The 22219-nt window shown below is 47.7% G+C and overlaps 1 protein-coding gene across 1 annotated transcript; it reads right to left on the bottom strand.

Moving 5' to 3' along the window:
• Window positions 1–377: 377 nt before the first annotated feature.
• On the bottom strand, window positions 378–21941 carry LOC311330035 (poly(rC)-binding protein 4-like; the record flags this gene model as incomplete). Its single annotated transcript, XM_084461984.1, has 13 exons — window positions 378–735; window positions 1068–1237; window positions 6523–6572; window positions 7310–7385; window positions 7757–7798; window positions 9438–9509; window positions 10543–10617; window positions 12830–12958; window positions 13850–13981; window positions 16749–16865; window positions 18413–18445; window positions 21548–21571; window positions 21834–21941. The coding sequence occupies 13 exons, from the start codon at window positions 21939–21941 to the stop codon at window positions 378–380; spliced, it is 1386 nt and encodes a 461-aa protein (XP_084318110.1).
• Between the last annotated feature and the right edge of the window lie 278 nt (window positions 21942–22219).

Genomic DNA, 22219 nt, shown 5'->3' with positions numbered 1-22219 from the left:
TAAATACTTTGGGCTGATGTCTAACTCAAGATACACACGTGTAGAATCGCCACTACACCCGCGTCTCTAAAGTAAGAATCCAGCCCCCTTTTTTTTTTTTAATGATATAACAGTGATGAGGTGAAGGTGATAGCGGTTCATAAATTCATGGGAAACTCACAAATCATCTATATATGTGAATAACTTATAGTAATAGCTGTCCAAATTTCCGTTGGTCTCTTCTTTGTGATGCGTTTTCATACAGTAAAAGTCAGTAAAGAGAATCTCTGGCTGAGAATATGGCTACATCGGGCGTTTGTGACCGAACACAGAACGGCTGTCCTCGGCGCCTCCCTCTCCTCCGAGCGCGGCGGTGGGGATCACACGAGACGGCGGCGTCAGTACGGGGCGAACTTCTGCCTCTCCGGCTTCTTGGCGCAGTTGGCCGAGGAGATTTTGGCGGTGTAGGCCGCCAGCGCGGCGTGAGAGGGCGCGGCGTTGACTGCTACGGCAGCGGCAGCGGGGGTGGGGCTGGACAGAGCCAGGAAGGGGACGGACTTCATGCCCAGCAGGCTGGAGAGGGGCAGGGCGCCGTAGGGCGTGTTCAGGACCGGGGTGGGGGTCAGGGCGCCCATGGCAGCCAGGGTGGGACCGGGGGAGGAGGCGGGCGAGGCCGGCTGGGTGAAGGCCATGTTCAGGTCCAACGGGGAGGCGGCCATGGAGGCGGCCTGGGCCGTGGATTTGGCCGTCTCTAAGCTGGGACAGAGAGAGAGAGAGAGAGAGAGAGAGATGGAGTGAGAGGAGAGGGGGGTGAGACAGTGGATTGAACGGAATGACATGACAATCACACGAGATAATGAACAGACTCAGAATATGCTACATTAACCAATGGGAATAGAAAGCTGCGGCCCGCAAAGCGCTGCGACTTTTCCAGTTCCCCCCCGGGGGGCCAATTAGCAGGAGCGCAGGACCTACGATGCGCTTGACCTCATTATGGCCCGTCACCGCGCCTGTTCAACTCCGACCCCGTTAATACGACTGCTGATTCCCCACCCCCCCCCCTCCCCCCCAGAAGCCGACGCCCTTACCAGGAGGTGATGAGGTACTGGGCCAGATTGATGCTGATTGGCGAGCCGGTGATAGTGACATGCCTGTCGCTCGTCCCCTCCAGCTGGCTGCCGATCTTGATCTGGGCGCCGGACACCTGCCTGATCTCGTTGATCTTGGTGCCCTGGCGCCCGATGATGGAGCCAATCAGCTGCAGCGGAGGGGAGGGGGAGGGGGGGAGAGGGGCACAGAGGAAGGGAGATTTCATCCTCTAGAGACTATTCTGTTACCCGATGCGTCACATTCAGACGAAAACAGTAGCTCACTCTTATTGATTAAGCGGAGAATCAGCGTTATGATGCTGATGACGATGATACGCGATGATATACTGATGAGAATCACAGAGGCTTGTAAGTAACTAAGTGAAATTTATTTCATATAGCTCCTCTCACAGACAGTCACAGCCTGCTTCACAGAATTAAAAACACACAGAGACCATCAGATGAAAGTACAATCAATTACAGAGGCAGGACATAAACATAAAATTACAGACACGGGCGGCCAGACAAATCCCTGTGTAAACAGATGAGTCTTCAGCTGGTTTTTAAAAACGCCCAAAGAGTGCGCAGCTCTTAAATCTTGTGGAGGGGCACTCCCAAGGTTTGGTGCCACTGACTCAAAGGCTCGGTCGCCATTTGTCATGAGCCTGGCGCGGGAGACAAGCAGTGGGCCCTGATCGTGATCGGAAGACCTCAGTGACCTGCAGTCAACATATGGGAGCAGGTGCCCGGCAATGGAGGCTCTATATGTGATCACATTGACCTCGTGATGTAACCCTCTCGAAATATCACGTTGTTTGTCTCCATCAGCCCGGGCCATCTGTTATGTTCTGTCAAATACACTCTTTTCCCAAACCCTTCCTTAATTGCAACTCCAGTGCAGGCCCCCTCTAAAAGAGATGAGAGAGAGAGAGAGAGAGAGAGAGAGGCACATTTCCCTCTCATTAATCTGAGTGGCTAAAAGGTTATTGATTCCTCCCCCATCGTGGCGACTTCCCAAACAAATCACTTCCCAAACGTGGCCCCGCCAGAAGCATCTCCCCCGCTAATGGAAAACATAATGGGAAAATAATTCAAAAAGGCATGATACGCCGTCCTGTCGGCGTGGTCTTTTTTCGCTGACATTAGTTGAGAAGACGCTGACATTAGTTCTGTGGCATCCTACAGGAATACATTAACATTGTTATTCTGTTTTCATTGGCTAGCTGGCCTTGGAGCCCGGCCTGTGTTCAGGACGAGGGCCAAGGCCCTAGGTGATCATCCCGGGCCCCGGGGTCTGTGTATGGGCCCCGGGTATCAGCCCGGAGACAGGACGTCAGCTGGGCCCGGGGACCGGCCAGACAGCATGTCAGGTACACGGAGAGCGAGAGAGAGAGAGAGAGAGAGAGAGAGAGAGGTTAAGACGCTGATGCAGCATCTCTGGTAAAACACTGTATCTGTGTGTTGGCAGCTTGACAACAGCTCACACATACACTAAGCAAGCACCCTCACACCCCCCCCCCATCCACACATACACACACACACACAGTATGCGCACACACACACTAAGCAGCCCACATCCACCCACACAAAATAAGAAGCCAGCACACTCACGAACGCACACACAAACACCACACACACGCACATAGTTCCTGTGTTTCTCTGTGTATTTTGCATTCCTTTCGTGAGAAGTCAGCTTCCTGTTCTGCCATGTCTGATTGGTCACACCAGGGCCTGGGTTGGTGTGCCCGGTTATAATTGGCAGGCGGAGTGAGGAGAGCCAGACCCGGGCGAAAAGACCTCAGGAAGACAATGGGACAACTACAGACCTGAGATCAGAGATAACATCAGTCCCTCCAGAGGACAATGGGACAACTACAGACCTCAGATCAGAGATAACATCAGTCCCTCTAGAAGACAATGGGACAACTACAGACCTGAGATCAGAGATAACATCAGTCCCTCTAGAGGACAATGGGACAACTACAGACCTCAGATCAGAGATAACATCAGTCCCTCTAGAAGACAATGGGACAACTACAGACCTGAGATCAGAGATAACATCAGTCCCTCCAGAGGACAATGGGACAACTACAGACCTGAGATCAGAGATAACATCAGTCCCTCTAGAGGACCATGGGACAACTACAGACCTGAGATCAGAGATAACATCAGTCCCTCCAGAGAACAATGGGACAACTACAGACCTGAGATCAGAGATAACATCAGTCCCTCCAGAGGACAATGGGACAACTACAGACCTGAGATCAGAGATAACTTCAGTCCCTTTAGGGGACAATGGGACAACTACAGACCTGAGATCAGAGATAACATCAGTCCCTCCAGAGGACAATGGGACAACTACAGACCTGAGATCAGAGATAACACCAGTCCCTCTAGAGGACAATGGCTCTGCGCAGACTAACTCACTGGAATATTTTCATTTATAAGTCCATTATCGGCCTGCTTCCCTCCTACCTATGCAGGTACATCACACTGCAAACCAGCACTTACTCCCTACGTTCAAATGACACACTCCTGTTGTCTGTCCCCAGGGCTCGTACAGAGCTTGGCCAGCAGGCCTTCATGTTCTCTGCCTCTACAGCCCGGAACCTCCTGCAGGCTGATTAAGGAGCTGATCCCACTCAATGCTTTTAAAACCATAGTGAAGGGCTTGGAGACAGACTCCATTGGAGCATGTAGCTACTTCCTTGGCTAGCTTTTTGTCCCCCTGAAAGCCTTTTCTCCACATAGGCTATGGCTCTAGCTTTATGTGATTGGCCGTTGCGATGTGGTATTGTAATCATAGTGCGCTTCCAATGTATTATGCTGTTTGCTACGGTGTATGTCATGTTGTAATCCTATGTTTTGTGTTTTGTTTTTACTTTTACTGTATTGTCTGCCTTGATGTTCTTGTTTATTATTGCGGCCACTCTTGGCCAGGGCTCCTTCACAAAAGAGATTTCAATCTCAACAGGATTTCCCCTGGTTAAATAAAGGTTTAAATAAAACAAAATAAATAAAATAAATAAACAACTACAGACCTGAGATCAGGGATAACATCGGCCCTTCCAGAGGACAATGGGACAACTACAGACCTGAGATCAGGGATAACATCGGCCCCCTGCGGGGAGAGACGTGTGGCGTTTCAGACCAGCTGTCGAACGACGCTGTCAACAACTGCTTACCGCCGTTCAAACCACAGCACAGACACATTCCTGGATATATGGACGCAATGTTCTTCGTTTTGAAGTCCCGATAGGTGATAGTGCGAGCGTCTAACTGGCACAGACAGGTGCCTGGCATGGGAGGGGTGCTGTGTTATCCGTTTGTTCAGAGTTTGTGTGGAGGTGTCTAAATGCTCCAGGCGGCCCAGCAGTTTCACTTGCTACAGTGCTTATAAGTACTAAGCTCCAAGCAGCCAATACAAAGTGCGGTGTGGTACACCCCGGCCGGGACTCATAATGGCCTACATATATATTGTAGGAATTCCTGCTGAAGTAGCCTTTTGAAAGGACATACTGTGAGAAGAGGGATGGGGTGCTGGTGGAGGTGTCACCATTTCTCTCCAGGCTAAACCCAGGCGTACAGTAGCGTACAGTGCTGACGGTGTGCAAGCTTTTTCTGGGCCGGCGCTGAAATTCTCCTTACCGTGGCTCAGAGTGTATTGAGCCTGATTCTTGCACTAGCGTGCAGTCTGTGGTCTGTGGGTGTTAATACTTTTGTGCGAGAGTGAGTGGGTGCGTGTGTGTGTGTGAGAGAGTGTGTGTGTGTGAGAGAGAGAGAGTATGTGTGTGAGTGTGTGTGTGTGTGAGAGAGAGTGTGTGTGTGTGTGTGTGGGGGGGGGGTCAACTGTGGATATAACTCTCTAGAACAATGGCTGGAGCTTAGTGCCCAGCTGTCCTTGTCGTGTTCAGTGGTGAACAGTAGCATTCCTCTGGCGGGTCGTAGGCTGTGGACTGCAAAACACACCACTCTGGCATCTGGTGACGTATATCTCCAGCTATGTCTTCTAGGGTACATACATACATACATACATCAGTCTCTGTCTGTCTGTCTGTCTGTCTGTGTGTGTGTGTGTGTGCGTGTGTTTGTGTGTATGTATGTACGTACTGTACGTACTGTACGTACGTCGTTATTCATGAGATACAAGCACAACAGAGTTAGACAGAGGAAATAACCATTCATCACATACTAGTACTTTATGGGGCGTAGCGCAAGTGTGGTTTTGTTTCCTAAAAGAAGCAGAGAGACTGTAGCAGGCAAATTTTCTGTGGAAATCTACCAGATAAAGACAGCCTGTAACTGTTGTTTGGAGATGGTTCAGCTGAGCTTGAGTTTCTGGGCTGTCTCCCTATCACTGCATCCACAGTATCTGCTCTCAGATTGGAGAGAGGGAGCTGAGTGAGAGTGAGAGGATGGTTGCCTGTTTTTTTTATTGGCTGTTTTGACAGGAGAGAACTCCTAAGTAGGTCAGGGAACATGAGAGGATTTACTGGCTCCTCATGGGAGTCACTTCGAGACACTGCAACTGGAACCTAGACAATAACGCAGAGGGATCCATGTCGGCTCAAAATCCCCTCGACCTTGGTTCAGTCCGGGATTAGGATGACTCGGATAATTAGCTGGTTGCCAAGATGTCTCCTTTTTCCCAAGTTATGCAAGACATCCAAGAGTGGCCAGAGAGCCTTGAACACCGAGCGTCTAGCGTCAACTGTTCCTGAGCTGTCTGGAGACGTGATACTTGCTCTTCTGCCGTTGTTCACCTGATAGAACCATTGTGTCTGTAGTCTCATGAATTTGAGGTTCTCTGCCTCTGAAAGTCTGGGGACATCTCTGTTGAAAATCGTTGCTCGAACAGGGCCTAAAATGGACACTTCAGTACCAAACAGAGCCACTGCCTACAAGGGTGAATAGGGTGAAGGACCTGCCTTACCGGAAACGATGTCCTCCAAACAAACTGGAATGGAGAATCAAAACAAAACATTTACCACCCCGTTAGGAAGGACCGCCCTAAATACATTGGATTGGTTCTGAAATGCAGTTTATTTTAAAAACTCTTCCACCCACTTTTAGAGATGAAACCCAGACAAATGTAAACCAACAAATAGTTGAGTGCAGCGTTTACAGACTGACTGGTGAGTGTATTGTGTCTGAGGAGCTGATTAGAATGGTAAATGGACTGCTCTTATATAGAGCTTTTATCCATGGCACAATGAAGGTCTCTCATTCACACACCGATGGCGGCAGCTGCCATGCAAGACGCCAGCCTGCTCATTGAGAGAAGTTTGGGGTTAAGTGTCTGTGCCCAAGGACACTTCGACATGTGGACAGGAGCAGCCTAGATTTGAACCGCCGACCCTACGATCACTGGACGACCCACTCTACCAACTGAGCTACAGCAGCCCCAAGAATGCCCCAAGAATGGAACATCTAATGTATTTAATTCATCACTTACATCATTGGGAATAAGGAGCTCCTGAGAAGTATGGGAGTTTGCGTCCATCCCTAGTGAGAGAAAGAGAGGGAGAGGGAGAGAGAGAGAGAGAGAGAGAGAAAGAGAGAGAGAGAGAGAGAAAGAGAGAGAGAGAAAGAGAGCATGTCAGTGAACAAATCAATCCAGCGTATTATTCATGCATTCCCTTATTTTTATTTGGTTAGCGGGTCAAGCAAATCATCATTGACATGCTTGTACAGGAAATCTCTCCAATGTAAAGCAGTCAGATTAAGCAAAAGCAAATTTATATTTTAATGAAGCGATGTCTGACACACCACGCATTATCTTATTTCTTCCGGCTCCCTGATTCTCAACACATCGTTTCCCATACTGTAATAGCTTTCTGTTGGACCGTGAGACACGGAGGACATGTCTTAGAGGAAACTGTTACCCTCGTGAGCACATAATCAGCTCAGCTATAATGACATGGACCTCCTCACGCTCTACTACAGCGTGGCGCTTTCTCTAACAGTGTGATTATTATTAAACACATTTTACATTATCACGTATCAACCTTTCCACGTTTCACGTTTTCTGCTAACTGCTAATGTCATTCATTTAGCGAGAGGGGGAGTCTAAAACGAACAATTTTGTGCAATTTTGCTAGCCCACTTTGTAGAATACCAAGAATCCTGAGAGGTTTCTGGAAGCCTTCCCTGGGATATTCTTACAGTTTAATCTTTTGAACAAATTCAACACGTTTCTCATCTTGTTAGCCGCAATCATGGTTACTCACACTCGCACATACCCGGTAGAACAGCGGAGGCAGGCTGGGCCATGGGGCTCATGTTCTGCTGCATGGACAGCTGATGAAGCTTCGCCAACTATGAGAGAGAGAGAGAGAGAGAGAGAGAGAGAGAAAGAGAGAGAAAGAGATGGTGTGTGGGATGTTATTGAGAAGAAAATAAGACTTCAATGAAGCATCGTTACAGATTCATCCAAAATACATCTCTCCATTATGTACTTTTCACACAAATAAATGTGACCGCTACTGAAGGTTTGGTCCTGATGTAGGCAGTCCTCAAAATGTGCTAGAGGGCAAAAAAAATAAAAATATATTTTACTGTTTTCCTTTTTTACAACTGAACAATTTATACTTTCATAATCTGTAAAAAATTAAATAAAATAAAAAATAGACCTTGCCCTACATCAGGACCAAACCTCCAGTGGTGGTCACTAATGTGAAAGATCTTACCTCTGAATGTGGAATGCCATATTGGTTTTGTACAGTGTAGGCCTGGAGAACAGAAGGAAGCATTATGTTCAGCCCTGCTAAATGCTTTCTCAGACCTGCAGTGAGCTGCATATCCAACGACAGCTGAGCAGCCTGTAACGTGGGTGTTTTCCAGCCCAGATTGGACAACGGCAGGATATTTGGGTTTGCAGTGCCGGGGTGGCCTGAAACAAACTTCCATTGTATTTAGCGTGTCACCTGAAAGGTCTTCATCCCTGTCCTCCCACTCTCTCTCTCTCTCTCTCTCTCTCTCTCTCTCACACACACTCACACACGCATGCACGCTCACTCCCCTCTTTCTCTTTCTCTCGGTCTCTAAATCTGTCCCTCCTTCCCTTGCGCAGCCCCTCCCACCACCCTTCACCTACTGTATCATGGCCTCCTTTCAATTCTTTTCCTCATTCACTCTCTTCTACCAGATACGGTATCTGACATCCATCCATCCATCCATCCATCCATCCATCCATCCATGCATCCATCCATCCATCCATCCATCCATCCATCCTCCCACCCACCCACCCACCCAGCTATCTATCTATCTATCTATCTATCTATCTATCTATCTATCTATCTATCTATCTATCTATCTATCTATCTATCTATCTATCTATCTGTCTGTCTGTCTGTCTGTCTGTCTGTCTGTCTGTCTGTCTGTCTGTCTGTCTGTCTGTCTGTCTGTCTGTCTGTCTGTCTATCTATCTATCTATCTATCTATCTATCTATCTATCTATCTATCTATCTATCTATCTATCTATCTATCTATCTATCTATCTATCTCTGTAGACGCCCCCCCCCCCCCTGCTCATCAGCGAGGGGGGTGTGTGGGTAGCCCTCTCCTAGCGGTTACCATCAGGCCAGACAGCACTTAGCCAAAAGCAATTCTGACTGACGCCAGCAGTCTAGCAAGCATTACCAGTCCATAGCTGGGATATCATACCTATCAGCTGAGCAGGGCTGCCCGCTGCTCACAGTAATGCACACGCACTTCACCATTGGAAATAGTGGAGGTACTGCTCAGTACTCAGGAAGATGATACTGTAAGCGCATAGTCATTTTCAGATAAAGTTAACCTTCAAATAATTCAATCTGATCCCTTTGATTGAGCCTGCTGTAGTGTGTCTCTATCCACACAAACATTGGCACAATATCAATTATTCCACCAATAAATATTTTCATTTTCATAAAGTATTGCGCTAATGACAGTGTGAGTCGGAGGGGGGAGGGGGGGGTGTTACCGGAATAGTGGAGAGGTGTGGTCATGTACTGTGTGAGGTTATCTAGACGCTGCAGGGCTTTCATGCGCCTGTGATGACAGCACGCTAGAACAATGGGAGCGGCTTAAGTCCAGCTGCTGTTTTCTGAGTGCCTCGTGCCAGCTAATGCGTTTCAACATACCGCAACCGCCGCCTCTTCAGCTAGCTCTGTCCTCTAAACCTACTGTAGGCGAGGCCACGCGTCCGCGGCGCTCCCTTGTGTTCTCGTTTTGTTCTATGTCGTGTTCTGTCCCGTTCAGTATCATAACAAAAAGCTTTGACCGATCCTTAAGCGGCTGACGAACTTACGGTCGATTTCGTGGCGTCTCGTTAATGCTAAAGGCCGCACTGAGGCTTCTTCTGTTTGAATGGGGTGCTCGCTCACTCACCTGCTGGAGGTCCAGCCCCCCCTGGCTGACGGAGTACAGAGGGTGGGGGGCAAAGTCAGACGCCTCAAACACCTAAACACAGAGAGCAACCGTGTCCAAACGTATTGCCGACAAAAACAGAATGGTAACAGTCTCTTGATTCAAGGTTTTTGATTCATGGTTTGGTTTATTCATACATCATCATGGAGCATACTCTATGAATTTGTACAGTACTCTTCACTCAGCTGAATACCAGGAGGATCATGTGGTTGATGAAACGAATATCGTGTACTGTACCATAGTTTAACTACCCACTAAAATGGAATGCACAAGGTCTATTTCCCCAACTGAATTCATATTTATTCTGAGGAAAACAACAATTCCACCAAATGCAGAAGAAAATAAGCCTGTCCCTTCTGGTGCCCTGACTACTGAATACTAAAGAGCCAAAAGTGGTCTAAGAGGTCCTCGAAGCTGCATGTCTAACTGTCACACGCACACACACACACACACACACACACACACACACACACACACACACACACACACACACACTTAACAAGCTTAGAGGATGAGTCATCGGCTGTGGCTTTCCTGTTCCTCTTCACTTCTCCGACAGACAAATGACACATTCTTATCACAGCATCGCCTTCATCAAAGCCCTTCGTCTTCCTGGGATTGGGCCTCACCCTCCACTTTAATTAGGTATCTTATGATGAGCTCTATCACAACACAATGCCCCATCCTTAAACGACCGGCGAGTCTTAGACGGCACACAGTGAGCTGCACCACGCCCCAGGGCTGCAGGCGGAAACGCCCGCCAGCCCTGGCTAGTTAAGACTAGGTCTGGACCCGGTGGCTAATCTTCTGTCTTCCTCCATGGCCAGCTGGATATCTCTACCGCGCAGGACCCTCTCCACATCCCGGCCCTACTTAGCGCCAAGCGTCTCTGGCTCTTAGCTTCCCACTGTGAGGGAGTTGAGCTATAGACGGATGGTTTTGCACCCCCTAACATCAAGCAGCTGTGGCCCAAAGTACCTCAACCGCCATCTGGACTGGATCTCCCACGGAACATTGACCATGCCAAACGCGGCGGTGGGGTTGAGTCGCCTGAATCACCGCTCACCTGATTCCCAGAGATGAGGAGCGCTCCGGGGGAGGGGCCGGGGCGGTACGGGATGGTGGCGCCCTTCGGGGGAGACTGAGGAGTGAAAAATAGGACAAGGGGTCTGGGGTTGTGAGATACACTTTCATCAACACCACAGACAGAACAGGTGAGACACAAGGCTGGTTACTCTACATTGTCCCTGATGTCACATAAATCACAGAGTCACTGTGAGAGAGCCAGTAAACAGGAGCGCATACTGAGTTGTTGTCTATTAGGCCGTATTCACACTAGACTTCTCTTTTTTTAATGATCAGCGCTTTTTTTTTTTACATGCAACCCTAAGGCAAAAGGCATCTTTTTAAAAAGCGCACCTGCCACCACCTTTTTGAGTTGAATTTTGTTTGACTTTTCAGAAAAGCACTGTCAAGTGCCTTTCTGACAGCTGATCAATCAGTATGATTCACACTTTACAGAGTTATATGACATGAGTCACAAAGAGATGTAACGGTATGAAAATTTCATATCACGTTTATAGTGACCAAATTATCACAGAAGTATTATTGTGGTATTCTTAAAATGTGCTGAAAATGTAAAAAAAAAAACTACTGATACATACTGAAAGCATTTAATCAAGTTTTATATGAAAACCACAAATAAAATTAGCAGCACTATGCACTTTTTGTTTGCATAAACATTAAACTAATGCTGACTGTTGCTAACTTTGGTTGATGTTGGACAGTATTTACAGTGAGTTTCAAAGCTCCGTAATCAAACATGGTTTTAATGATAATTTTATCGTTATGAATTTAATCAGATTTGATCGTGGTTTAGCACTATAGGCTACCGGTTTACATCCCTAGTCACAAATGATAGAGTAACATACATATGAAAGAGTACACGGTATAATTTTAGTTGATGGTTATTAAATTATAGTAGGCCCTATCCTATAATATTATTATTATTATTATTATATTTAGTTGATTTAAAGATGATCAGGTTGATAACAGTTGAGTCAACGTCGGCTAGAATGTCTGATTCCCATTGTTAAGGTTACAGAATACTTCAGAAAGCAGTGAAAAGGCGCAGAAGGCTGTGCTTTTTCTAAAATAATTAAAAACAAATAAAAGAAGCTAAGTGTGAACACAGCCTTAGGCTAATTAAATTACCACAATGCATGGAACAATTCAACCATTATAGTGAGAGTCAATATTTATGGTGGGGCCCGTTAGTATTTAAACACAAAACACACACCTCACTGGCACAGGGGAAATACAGTACAGTATATACAGCATTGTACTGTATTGACATTCTTAGCTCCTTGTAAAGTATACATGTAAATTGAGTGAGACAATAAGTTGTTGCATCAAGTGGGTGTAGTGTTTTTTTCCCCTCTAAATGTGGAGCATCTTTTCTGTGGGAGTAGTCGCAGCATATTCTTTGTATAACTTTGCATAATTTACATCCCGGAGCCAAAAGCTAGGCCCCTGGTTGAGAATCCTAATGAAACTTGTAAGCCTTTGAAGAAAACCCCGGAAAACTGGATCAAACTAGTAATTAAGCAGTCAGGTCCAGCTGCAATGCACAAACAAAAAGGGGACTTAGCAGATAGAAATTGTGTTTGGGGAGTGTTATTCTCCCTGTTAGTCTCTTGTTTCTCAAGAGAGGGTTGTTTTAAGGTGGACGTACTTTGCTTCAAGTCAGTTTGTTTTTCTTTAAGAGCTTCCTAACAATGCCAGGCTGTTTGCCAGATCTCTCATATTCATCTCTGTCTGGTGGTAGCTTCAGTAAACACAACAGCTTCAGTAGCTGAACTGTTTGGAGAGGGGGCTAAACTGAATGGTGGATGAGTTAACTAACAGGCCTCTTTTAAGAGACATAGTCGCCCCACAGTTCCCCGAGGCTCAGGTTAATGTTTCATTCACGACAGCGACGCTATCATGTGCTCTCATCTGTATCCCAGCGAGGGCTGGAAATCACAGCGAGGGCTGGAAATCAATCACACCTCCGCTATGGGTCAAATATTCTGCAGTGAAAATGTAACACCGTCATTGATACTGTAGATGTTTTGATAAGCAAAACATGTCCATTAATCCATTCTAGGTGGATTTTCAGTTGGATTTTTTAGCCCAGTTTTTCCAGTTTCAATAGAAAATGTCAATAAAAAATTGCAGTAGGCACACAAGGCATAACACTACTTTTCCGTAGTCTAAGGTAGCTGCAATGCATGTGTGTGTGTGTGTGCGTGTGTGTGTGTGCGTGTGTGTGTGTGTGTCAGAAAGTGCGAGACGAGGCTACAATTCTCTACCTCTAGGATTACTGTACAGATGAGCTTGACACACTGGATTACAGAGTCCTGGCTCCCCGATATCGTCACTCCTCGCTCGGTGGAGTTGGGCAGCAGATCCCCCGCCACCTGAATCTGGGCTCCAGTGCTCTGACCAAGACAGAGGTTTAGACAAGGATTAGTGTGATTCTGGAGATAGGATGGACTTTGAGACTCTGTGTTGACCTTATAATGGAGCTGAAAAGAGTCCCCCTAACCATTGTAAAAGCCCTGTGACTACAGTATGATGGTTGGCTTAATACGAAATCACCGGTGGTCTTAGATGGATGGAAAGACTATAGGTCTGAGTAGAGGAGATGCTAAGTATGGATATATACTGTAAACACACCGCAGTCTTATGAAGTTATGATCTAAGACTTTTAAAGTTATGATCTAAGACTTATGAAGTTATGATCTAAGATTTATGAAGTTATGATCTAAGACTTATTAAGTTATGATCTAAGACTTATGAAGTTATAATCTAAGACTTATGAAGTTATGATCTAAGACTTATGAAGTTATAATCTAAGATTTATGAAGTTATGACCTAAGACTTATGAAGTTATGATCTAAGACTTATGAAGTTATGATAGATAGATGCTAGATGTCCCACTCCTAACGCATACAGAAATCCACGTGAAACAGACTGGCATATCCATATCGTAGCTCTGATCATACCAGTCAGACCAGAATAGAAATCCAGTCTGGCTCAAGCCACCTGAGATGGCTATATATTTCTCTTATCTTTAAAGACGTCTTTTTACCGACTTTAAGACTTTTTAACGACTTTTTCCATTCTAATGATCATCGGCAAACACCACTCATCGGTCTTCCTTTAACGGACAGTGACCTTAAGCTTTCTGATGATAAGTTTATGGCAGCGATGTCCTTTTGACCTAAGTCTGTTTCCTCCGGTAACAAGGTTGCATGCTGGAAGCGGGACCGATGGGAGACGTATGGAGATGGCGAGTCCCCGCCGAGACGGACGCTTGTTTCGCTCACCTCTCTGATCTCCTTGATCTTGGCCCCTCCCTTGCCGATCAGAGAGCCACACTGGCTGGCGGGGATGACCAGCCGCAGGGTCACCGGAGGCTTGGAGCTGATGGTGCCATTGGCCACCAGGGCGGTCAGGTCCTGGAGGGGAGAAGGGATGGACAGAATGAGACAGAGGAGAGGAGGGATTGATAGAGCAGAGAGAACGACGAGAAAGAGAAAATGAATGGAAGATAACGACATGGGGGAAAAAAGAGGGAGGTACGCAAGGGAGAGAAGGAGGATGAATAGGCAGTGGCGGACTTATCACTTCAATAAACCCACAATAAACAGCCCTGCTAATACAGGCCCCTCGGGCGTCCGTGACGGATGCCGGCCAGAAAGCCGAGGTCTCACCCAGGCCTGTTTTCTATTTCCCCTCTTCTGTCCAGGTAGAAAACAAACACAGCTCTCCTCTCTCTGCTGGTGGGTGGGGGATTGAGCTGTTAATTAATCAGCAGCCAGGCTCTGTCTGCCTTTGATATGTAAATGCCCCTCCTCACTGTCTCAATGCCCATTGGCGCACATTCCCACTTGGCTGCCTGAACACCGGTGTTCGGCTCGCCCTGTCTGCACCTCCTCACACCGCGCGTGTTTATCAACAAAACCGGGGGGGGGAGGGGTAATAATGGCTCCATATACAGCCCTTTAGAGAGCAACCCTCAGAGGACTTGCCTTATGTGGGGAGAGAAACTGTTATTCCCCCAAGAGTTTCTGCTCTTTAAGTTGAAAAGCCCCCACCCCCCCGTTCTGCTGCGGCCGCCGCCTTCCTCCTCCTCGGCGTCTATATTTAGCGAATGCGGATCAGGCTCGCTGGCGTCTCCCTTCGTTACATGAGCGGCACGTAGCTCGTCGGCAGGATCGCAGGGCTCCGGGCATCATCTCGCCAGATTTGGATCTAAAAATATGCGCCGTATCTTACCGGCTGCGAACGGCCTGACGTGCCCTCGGCCCCGAGCAACGCGAAGATGCCCTCACGGCAAATTGGCGGAAATAAGACCGTGAGCCGCAGACGCACAAAGGAAAGCGCCCGGATTAATCCCCAGAGGTACGCTGCGGTTAGGACGATAACGCTTCAATGGAGGGGCGTCAGAACTCTAAATTGCACCGTATCTAACAGTCCTGGGGCCTCATTTATCATTGTGGATACACCCTTTTTCATTTACACCTGACTTTTGTACTTGCTTTTCACCCGCAAATAATGTGATGTATCATGACAAAACTCGATGGAAAATATTGTGTATATATCTCATAATATTTCCCATCGAGTTTTGGCATGATACATCACATTATTTGCGGAGAAAAGCAAGTACAAAAATCAGGTGTAAATGAAAAAGGGTGTATCCACAATGATAAATGAGGCCCCTGATGGGAACCCCTTTGAGGTCTATATGCAGGACTTGATTTATATCTAAAAACCCTAGGTGTAAAGGTCTGTGTTCCCATAGGCCTATACACAGCTACAGTAGCCTACATAGATAGGCCTACATCCTATCGATAATATTCAAGTGAATGATGATGATCATAACCGGCTGGGTTTGGTGTCCCCTGGTTCTTGATGGACTCTCAGAGTGGGAGGTGTGTACGAAAACAGAAGTCTGTCATCAAGGCCCCGGTGGAGCAGGAAGAGTTAAGTGTGATTAAAGATGTGAGACACACACCACTCAGACTCGGATGGAGCCCCGCGCTGTAGGTCAGCCAACCCGTTGCCATGACAACCGGAGTGTTTTTTTTCCGTCAGGAAGGTGGGGTTGGAGACGAGGTGAGAGCCTAAGATCTTTAATGAATGCCGCTCGGTGCTCGGCGCCAGCGTGTGTGTTTACCGGCCGCTACAGGAGAGCGCGGGGAGCGTCTGGTGGCAAGCCGACGTCTGCTCTCTGAGGCTGTGGCGCTCGCGCTCGTCCGCCGTCTCCGTAGGTCTGCTGATACACAGATGATTAAACAATGTGCTTAGCTCTCTCTGCATGAGGCAGAGCAGTCATCTGAATCTCATTAGCGCAACTAATTTACAGCCCGCACATCCCCTGCCTGGGTAATTAATTGGCGTGTTAGCGTAGTGTCATATGCTCTTTCAGCGAGCGGTGTGGGAGCAGTCGCACATTGTCATAACAATACGTCGTCATCCGTAAAAGACAAAACTCCACTCATCTGTTAGGCTACTCCGGTCCAAAGGGCAGTGTGTATTGTCCAACAGAAGTGTAATCTATCTTCTATAGGCCCCCCAGCATATAGGAACCATGATGGCAAATACACAAAATGAGAGCTCAAAAGGCCCGGCGCTGAAAACTGCGACACGCCATCACATTCATCTGCAGCGTGAGTAATACACTACCTAGAGCATCTCTCTCATTAACCACTGCTTCAATCTGGACAATAAGCTCAAGTCATAAAAGCACGCCAGACAGCGTAGTCAGGAAATCTCTTAATGATGTTCATGGCAAATGTCCCATCACCCCCTCCACCAGTACAGCGCCTGGCTCTCCATCCAAACTGTCTCAGCTACAATTTCCGCCGACAGTTGGTGATGCATCATTTCAAACGTCCAGACAGAAATATTTTATAGGATGTACTTTTTTCCTACACAAGTGTTTTTATTTATTTATTTATTTATTTATTTTAAATAAGTGATGTCGAGTGTTTCAGAAGTGATCTCCTAGGTTAACACCTCCAGTTTGTATGTGATCATGGTGAAGTTAGGTTATTACCTCCTCGAGTTAGTATGTGATCATGGTGAATAGGTTATTACCTCCTCCAGTTTGTATGTGATCATGGTGAATAGGTTATTACCTCCTCCAGTTTGTATGTGATCATGGTGAATAGGTTATTACCTCCTCCAGTTTGTATGTGATCATGGTGAATAGGTTATTACCTCCTCCAGTTTGTATGTGATCATGGTGAAGGCCCTGAAGACACAGTCTGTGGAGCCAGTGATGGTGATGATCCTCTCTGGACAGGAGCCCTCGGAGATGTTCACCCGCGCGCTGCTCTGTAGGGAGACACAGGTCGGAGGTCAACATCCCCTCGAATTAACCACTGGTCCTGAGTCAGATACAAGGGCTGTATGTGTTGGTTGGCGGGTAGCTGAGTGGTTAGAGCCTCTCAGACTGTGCCAGGCCAACGTTGCAAGGCGCTTAACCTCAACACTCCCAACACTAGCTCATAACTGTAAGTCAACTTTACAGATTAGATGTAACGGGATAAGGAGGGGTAATACCGTGGAGTGAGGCCCACACAGTAAACCCTGACCCTGTCTCTCTCCATACAGACGACAGGACATAATGACCGACAGAGGATTATCCCCCCCTGCACGCCAAACCCAGAGCGCCTGTACCGCACCCCCCCCCCACTGCCTGGGTTTTATCCCCCCACCGCAGAGACCCTCCCGGGCCGGGGGGAGGATCACGAGGACAGCCCCGCGACCCCCCCCCGACCTTCCCTGCAGACGTGCCGGCGAGTCACGCTCCCCGTGACTGGACTGACACGCGGACTGAGAGGAAGACTGGCTGGCTGGGTGACTAGCCTGGGTGACCGGTGATTTAGTGGCTGATTCATACTGCGGCTCTGCAGGGCTATAGGAACACACACACACACACACGACGCGCACGCACGCACGCACACGCACGTGGTCCTCCTGGCTCCCTGTTTACCCTTCTGCTTCATAAAGCATCAACAGAATGGCTTCGCTCCAGAGGTCACAGGAGGAACAATGGACCACAACAATCACAAGCTAATTACTTTTTACACTAAGAGTTAATGAAGCGCGCCGTGCTGACGGAACCCTGTTTATGAGGGGGAGGAGAGCAGGAGAGGGAGGGGAAGGAGAGAGGGAAAGACCAAAAATTAGAGTGAGATGTTATGTACTGTATGTGTGTGTACAATGTGTGTGTGTGTGTGTGTGTGTGTGTGTGTGTGTGTGTGTGTGTGTGAGAAAGAGAGATAAAACATGTGCTAAATGACTGAGAGTAATGAGAGAGAGAGAGAGAGAGAGAGAGAGAGAGAGAGAGAGAGAGAGAGAGAGAGAAAGACGTGAGATATTGACAGTGAAAGGTAGAGAAAAAGAGAGATGTTTTTGGCAGGGTAGCCAATGGGTACCCACCAGGCCGGTAGGCCACCCTCTGGACCTGCTCAGTATGCTACTCACACTCCTGGCTCCCAAACATCATGACTGTGAAGAAGTTCAGCTTTAATATTAATGGGACTCTCTAACTTGGAGTCATACCAATACAGGCTCTCTGTGATTTGATTATGTTTTCTCTTGAACTGTAACCCATTTGTGATGGCGCACTAATCCATAAGTGGAAGGAAAATACAGGGGATTAATTAACGTTATGCCTAAGCAGAGATAAGCGTATCGTACTAATTACTAGAATAACATGCCACACACACACACACACACACACACACACACACACACACACACACACACACACACGCTGCAGTAATAATGTACGACTTGCACTACTTGACATGCATCAGATGACCACATGGGTAGGAAGGCATAGCGTGAACGAACATCAGAAGAAGGAAACGTACCTCGTCCCGTATTCTCTTCACAGTCTCACCTTTCTGAGAAAGAGAAGAAGAGAAGATGAAGGACAACTTTGAAGATGGCTGCAGGCAGAGGTGAAAATTAACTTTTTGGATCATGGTGAGTCACCTGCCAAGGGGACTGTAGATTAAAAAATCTACCGGCCAAGTATATATTTTTTTCAGATAGCCTTCCGAAATCTAGTCGCCAATTGGAAATGTTACCTGCATTTGGCCGGTTGCAGGTGTTAATTTTCAGCCCTGGCTGCAGGTGATGTGTGCTTTGTTTGAAAAGTATGTACTGCCCTTACTGCATCCACAACCCCAGAATGAAATCAGACTGCATTTCAAATCCCAATTAACCAATTACTATTATTTCCCCATAGTGAATTTTCAATAAAAACATCAGTGGAGAATGGATCTTGAAATGCATGTTGAAATACATATCAGAACATTCTAATGTCTACACTTAAACAGAGCTCTGTACCGTAGGCTCACATTTAACCCTACATGCTGCAGTGCACTGCGCTTCAAATTCAATTCCAGTCTTCTCACGATTCAACTGCCCTGGTGCCTGTATCTGTGAGATGTCTGTGTGTGTGTGTGTGCGTGTATGTGCGTGTGTGCATATATGTGTGTGTGTGTGTATGTGTGTGTGTGTATATGTTTGCGTGTGCGTGTGTGCATACAGTATGTGTATGTGTGTGTGTACTGTATGTGTGTGTTTGTGCATGTATGTGTGTGTGTGTGTGTGTGTGTATATATGTGTGTGTGCATGTGTGTGTGTGTGCATGTATGTGTGTGTGTGTGCATATGTGCGTGTGTGTGCATGTATGTGTGTGAGTGTGTGTGTGCGTGGGTGTGTGTGGACAGCTCCCAGTCAGGATGAAGCCACACCTCTGTCATACACCAAATCCTCTGCCAGGTTTAGACTGTCTCTCCATCTGTCAGCTCTCCTGCTCCTGTCCCATATCTGTCTTCCTCCCCCACACAATCACTCCAATTCACACCTCGGTACATGAAATTGACAACCAATCATGACATTGACAGCCATTCGCCCAGAGTCAAACACACTGTCCTGTCTAGGGTACTAAGCTACTCAGTTATTTCAGTATTCTGGACTGTCTCTGGTATGGGATAAGTAACAATGTATCCATAATATAACTATAAAAAAAATTGTTGGTTGAGCATCCTCACTTCAGTGTTATAGCATTCAAAGCACCTGCCAATCAAAAGCATACAGTATGTTTCTACATTACTAAGAGCTAGCCATCACGCACATTTGCAGGTAAAATAAGACAGGAGGGACACATGTATATGTATTTGCATGCTCAGTTTTTCTTAATAACATTACCTCAAGGTAATGTCCTCGAGGTAATGCCTCAAGGTTTATACATGCGCCAGACAGCAAAATATTCATTCAATACTCTGGACAGCCTCCCTCTGAAAGTGCCGCGTCATTATCATCGTCCCCTATTTTCATAGGCATTGTTGTAGTGTGGACACATTTATTTTGGAACAATTTAAATGTGTAGTAATAGTAGGTGATAGTTTGCTGTATACTGTATAGTATAGGTATATTGTAGTCATTGTAACAGTATTGTAACAGCATGGATGGCCCTTTAATCTGGGTTTTGGGCTCTCTTTGTGTTGGAGAGGGTGTGAGGAGAGGTTAGACAGAGAGAGAGAGAGAGAGAGAGAGAGGGAGGACAGGAGGGAGGGATGTGGAGAGAGAGAGAGAGAGAGGGAGGACAGGAGGGAGGGATGAGGAGAGACAGGGGGAGAGAGAGAGAGAGAGAGAGAGAGAGAGAGAGAGGACAGGAGGGAGGGATGAGGAGAGACAGGGGGGAGAGAGAGAGAGAGAGGGAGGACAGGAGGGAGGGATGAGGAGAGACAGGGGGAGAGAGAGAGAGAGAGAGAGAGAGAGAGAGAGGGAGGACAGGAGCGAGGGATGAGGAGAGACAGGGGGGAGAGAGAGAGAGAGAGAGAGAGAGAGAGGGAGGACAGGAGGGAGGGATGAGGAGAGACAGGGGGAGAGAGAGAGAGAGAGAGAGAGAGAGAGAGAGAGGAAGGACAGGAGGGAGGGATGACGAGAGACAGGGGGAGAGAGAGAGAGAGAGAGGGAGGACAGGAGAGAGGGATGAGGAGAGACAGGGGAGAGAGAGAGAGAGAGAGAGAGAGAGAGGGAGGACAGGAGAGAGGGATGAGGAGAGACAGGGGAGAGAGAGAGAGAGAGAGGGAGGACAGGAGGGAGGGATGAGGAGAGACAGGGGGAGAGAGAGAGTGAGAGAGGGAGGACAGGAGGGAGGGATGAGGAGAGATAGGGGGAGAGAGAGAGAGAGAGGGAGGACAGGAGGGAGGGATGAGGAGAGACAGGGGGAGAGAGAGGATGGAGAAGAGTTATTAACAGGAGCGCCCGGCGTCGTAGTAGATAAACTACCAGTCTGGTCTCGGCCCGGCGAGCGCCACACACGCCATTCCCCTCCCGTCTCCGAGTGACGCTCTCTCTCTCTCTCCACGTCTCTCCTCTTATCTCCTCAATCTCCATCTCTAATGCAAGAGCAGGTATCCCCTCTAAAGCTCTCTCTTTCACGTCCCGTTTCTCATCTTCTCTTTTCTCCCACACCGGTTTTTCGTGTTTGTTTCTTCCTCTCTCCTCCTCGATGTTTCTTCTCCTGTCCGTATTCTGTGAGGAGGCAGGATCCGAGTGGGAGACGGGAGGGGGGGGGAGAGAGAGAGCGCGCCCCTTACTAACACACACTAAACTGCTCACCGGGGGCCATCAGTAATATGCCTTCTGAGCTGAGTTTCAACAGAAGCGCTGCTGTCAAAGCCCTACTGCTGCGGTGTGATGGATTGCCATGCTGCATCAGGGGATGGGAGCCGGTCTTGAGAGGGTTGGTTTAAGGCAATTACATTTGGGATGGCAGAAAGTAGAGGACACAAATTGTTTTGTCGGGAGAAATCGTTTGTCTGGTGTTTGATTTCACAACAGAGTAGAGAGAGACGCCAGGACGCGGGGAGATAAATCCACAAAGACTCGTTTCGGAGTCCGTAGCGAAGGCGCGCCTGGAGACCGGGTTTAACCAGGGATGATACTCCTGTGTTTTTATGAGGTAAATAAAGACAAAGGATCCTCACCTTCCCTATGATGCTGCCAACCTCCTGAAATCGGGCGACGGAAGCAACAGAAGGAGACAAAAGACATATGAATTAAAAAGCAATATTGATGCATAGCTCTGCTTTCCAGACACGTTTCTATGTGCTAAAACATACACTGAACATTTGACCAAAACATAAATTTTTAACCAAGCCCAGGTTATGTATTGGTTTTCTATAGTTCAAACTAAGCAGGAATATGGCTCGGGCATTTCAAACCGTTAAGAGCTGTGGCTGTGCCTGTATTGGTGTCCGTCCGGGGCCGTACCTTGCCATGCATGAGCAGTCGGAGGGTGAGGGTCACGCCCAGGCCCCCGTCCCCAAAGTCCTGCTCACAGTTCATACTGATGTAGGAGTGGCACGCAGGGAGACGCATGAACAGCGCTCATCCGCTAGTCGCGCTGTCAGACGAAGGCCAGCTCTCTCTCTCTCTCTCTCGCTTGCTCTCTCTCTCATGCACACGCACGCACACGCTCTCTCTCGCACGCTCTCTCTTACGCGCTCTCTCTCTCTCTCGCACGCTCTCTCTCTCTCGCCAGTCCGATCCGTCAAGCTCTGCTGGGAGAAAGCACAGTAAATCGTGACAGGTGAGATTAGGGCCGTTTCAATCAAAACGTGAGCATTCGGGCTGACAGTAACATATATACAAACATA

The sequence above is a fragment of the Borostomias antarcticus genome (assembly GCF_949987555.1).
Source record: "Borostomias antarcticus genome assembly, chromosome: 3".
Classification (NCBI taxonomy): domain Eukaryota; kingdom Metazoa; phylum Chordata; class Actinopteri; order Stomiiformes; family Stomiidae; genus Borostomias; species Borostomias antarcticus.
This window is presented reverse-complemented; position numbering and strand designations above follow the sequence as displayed.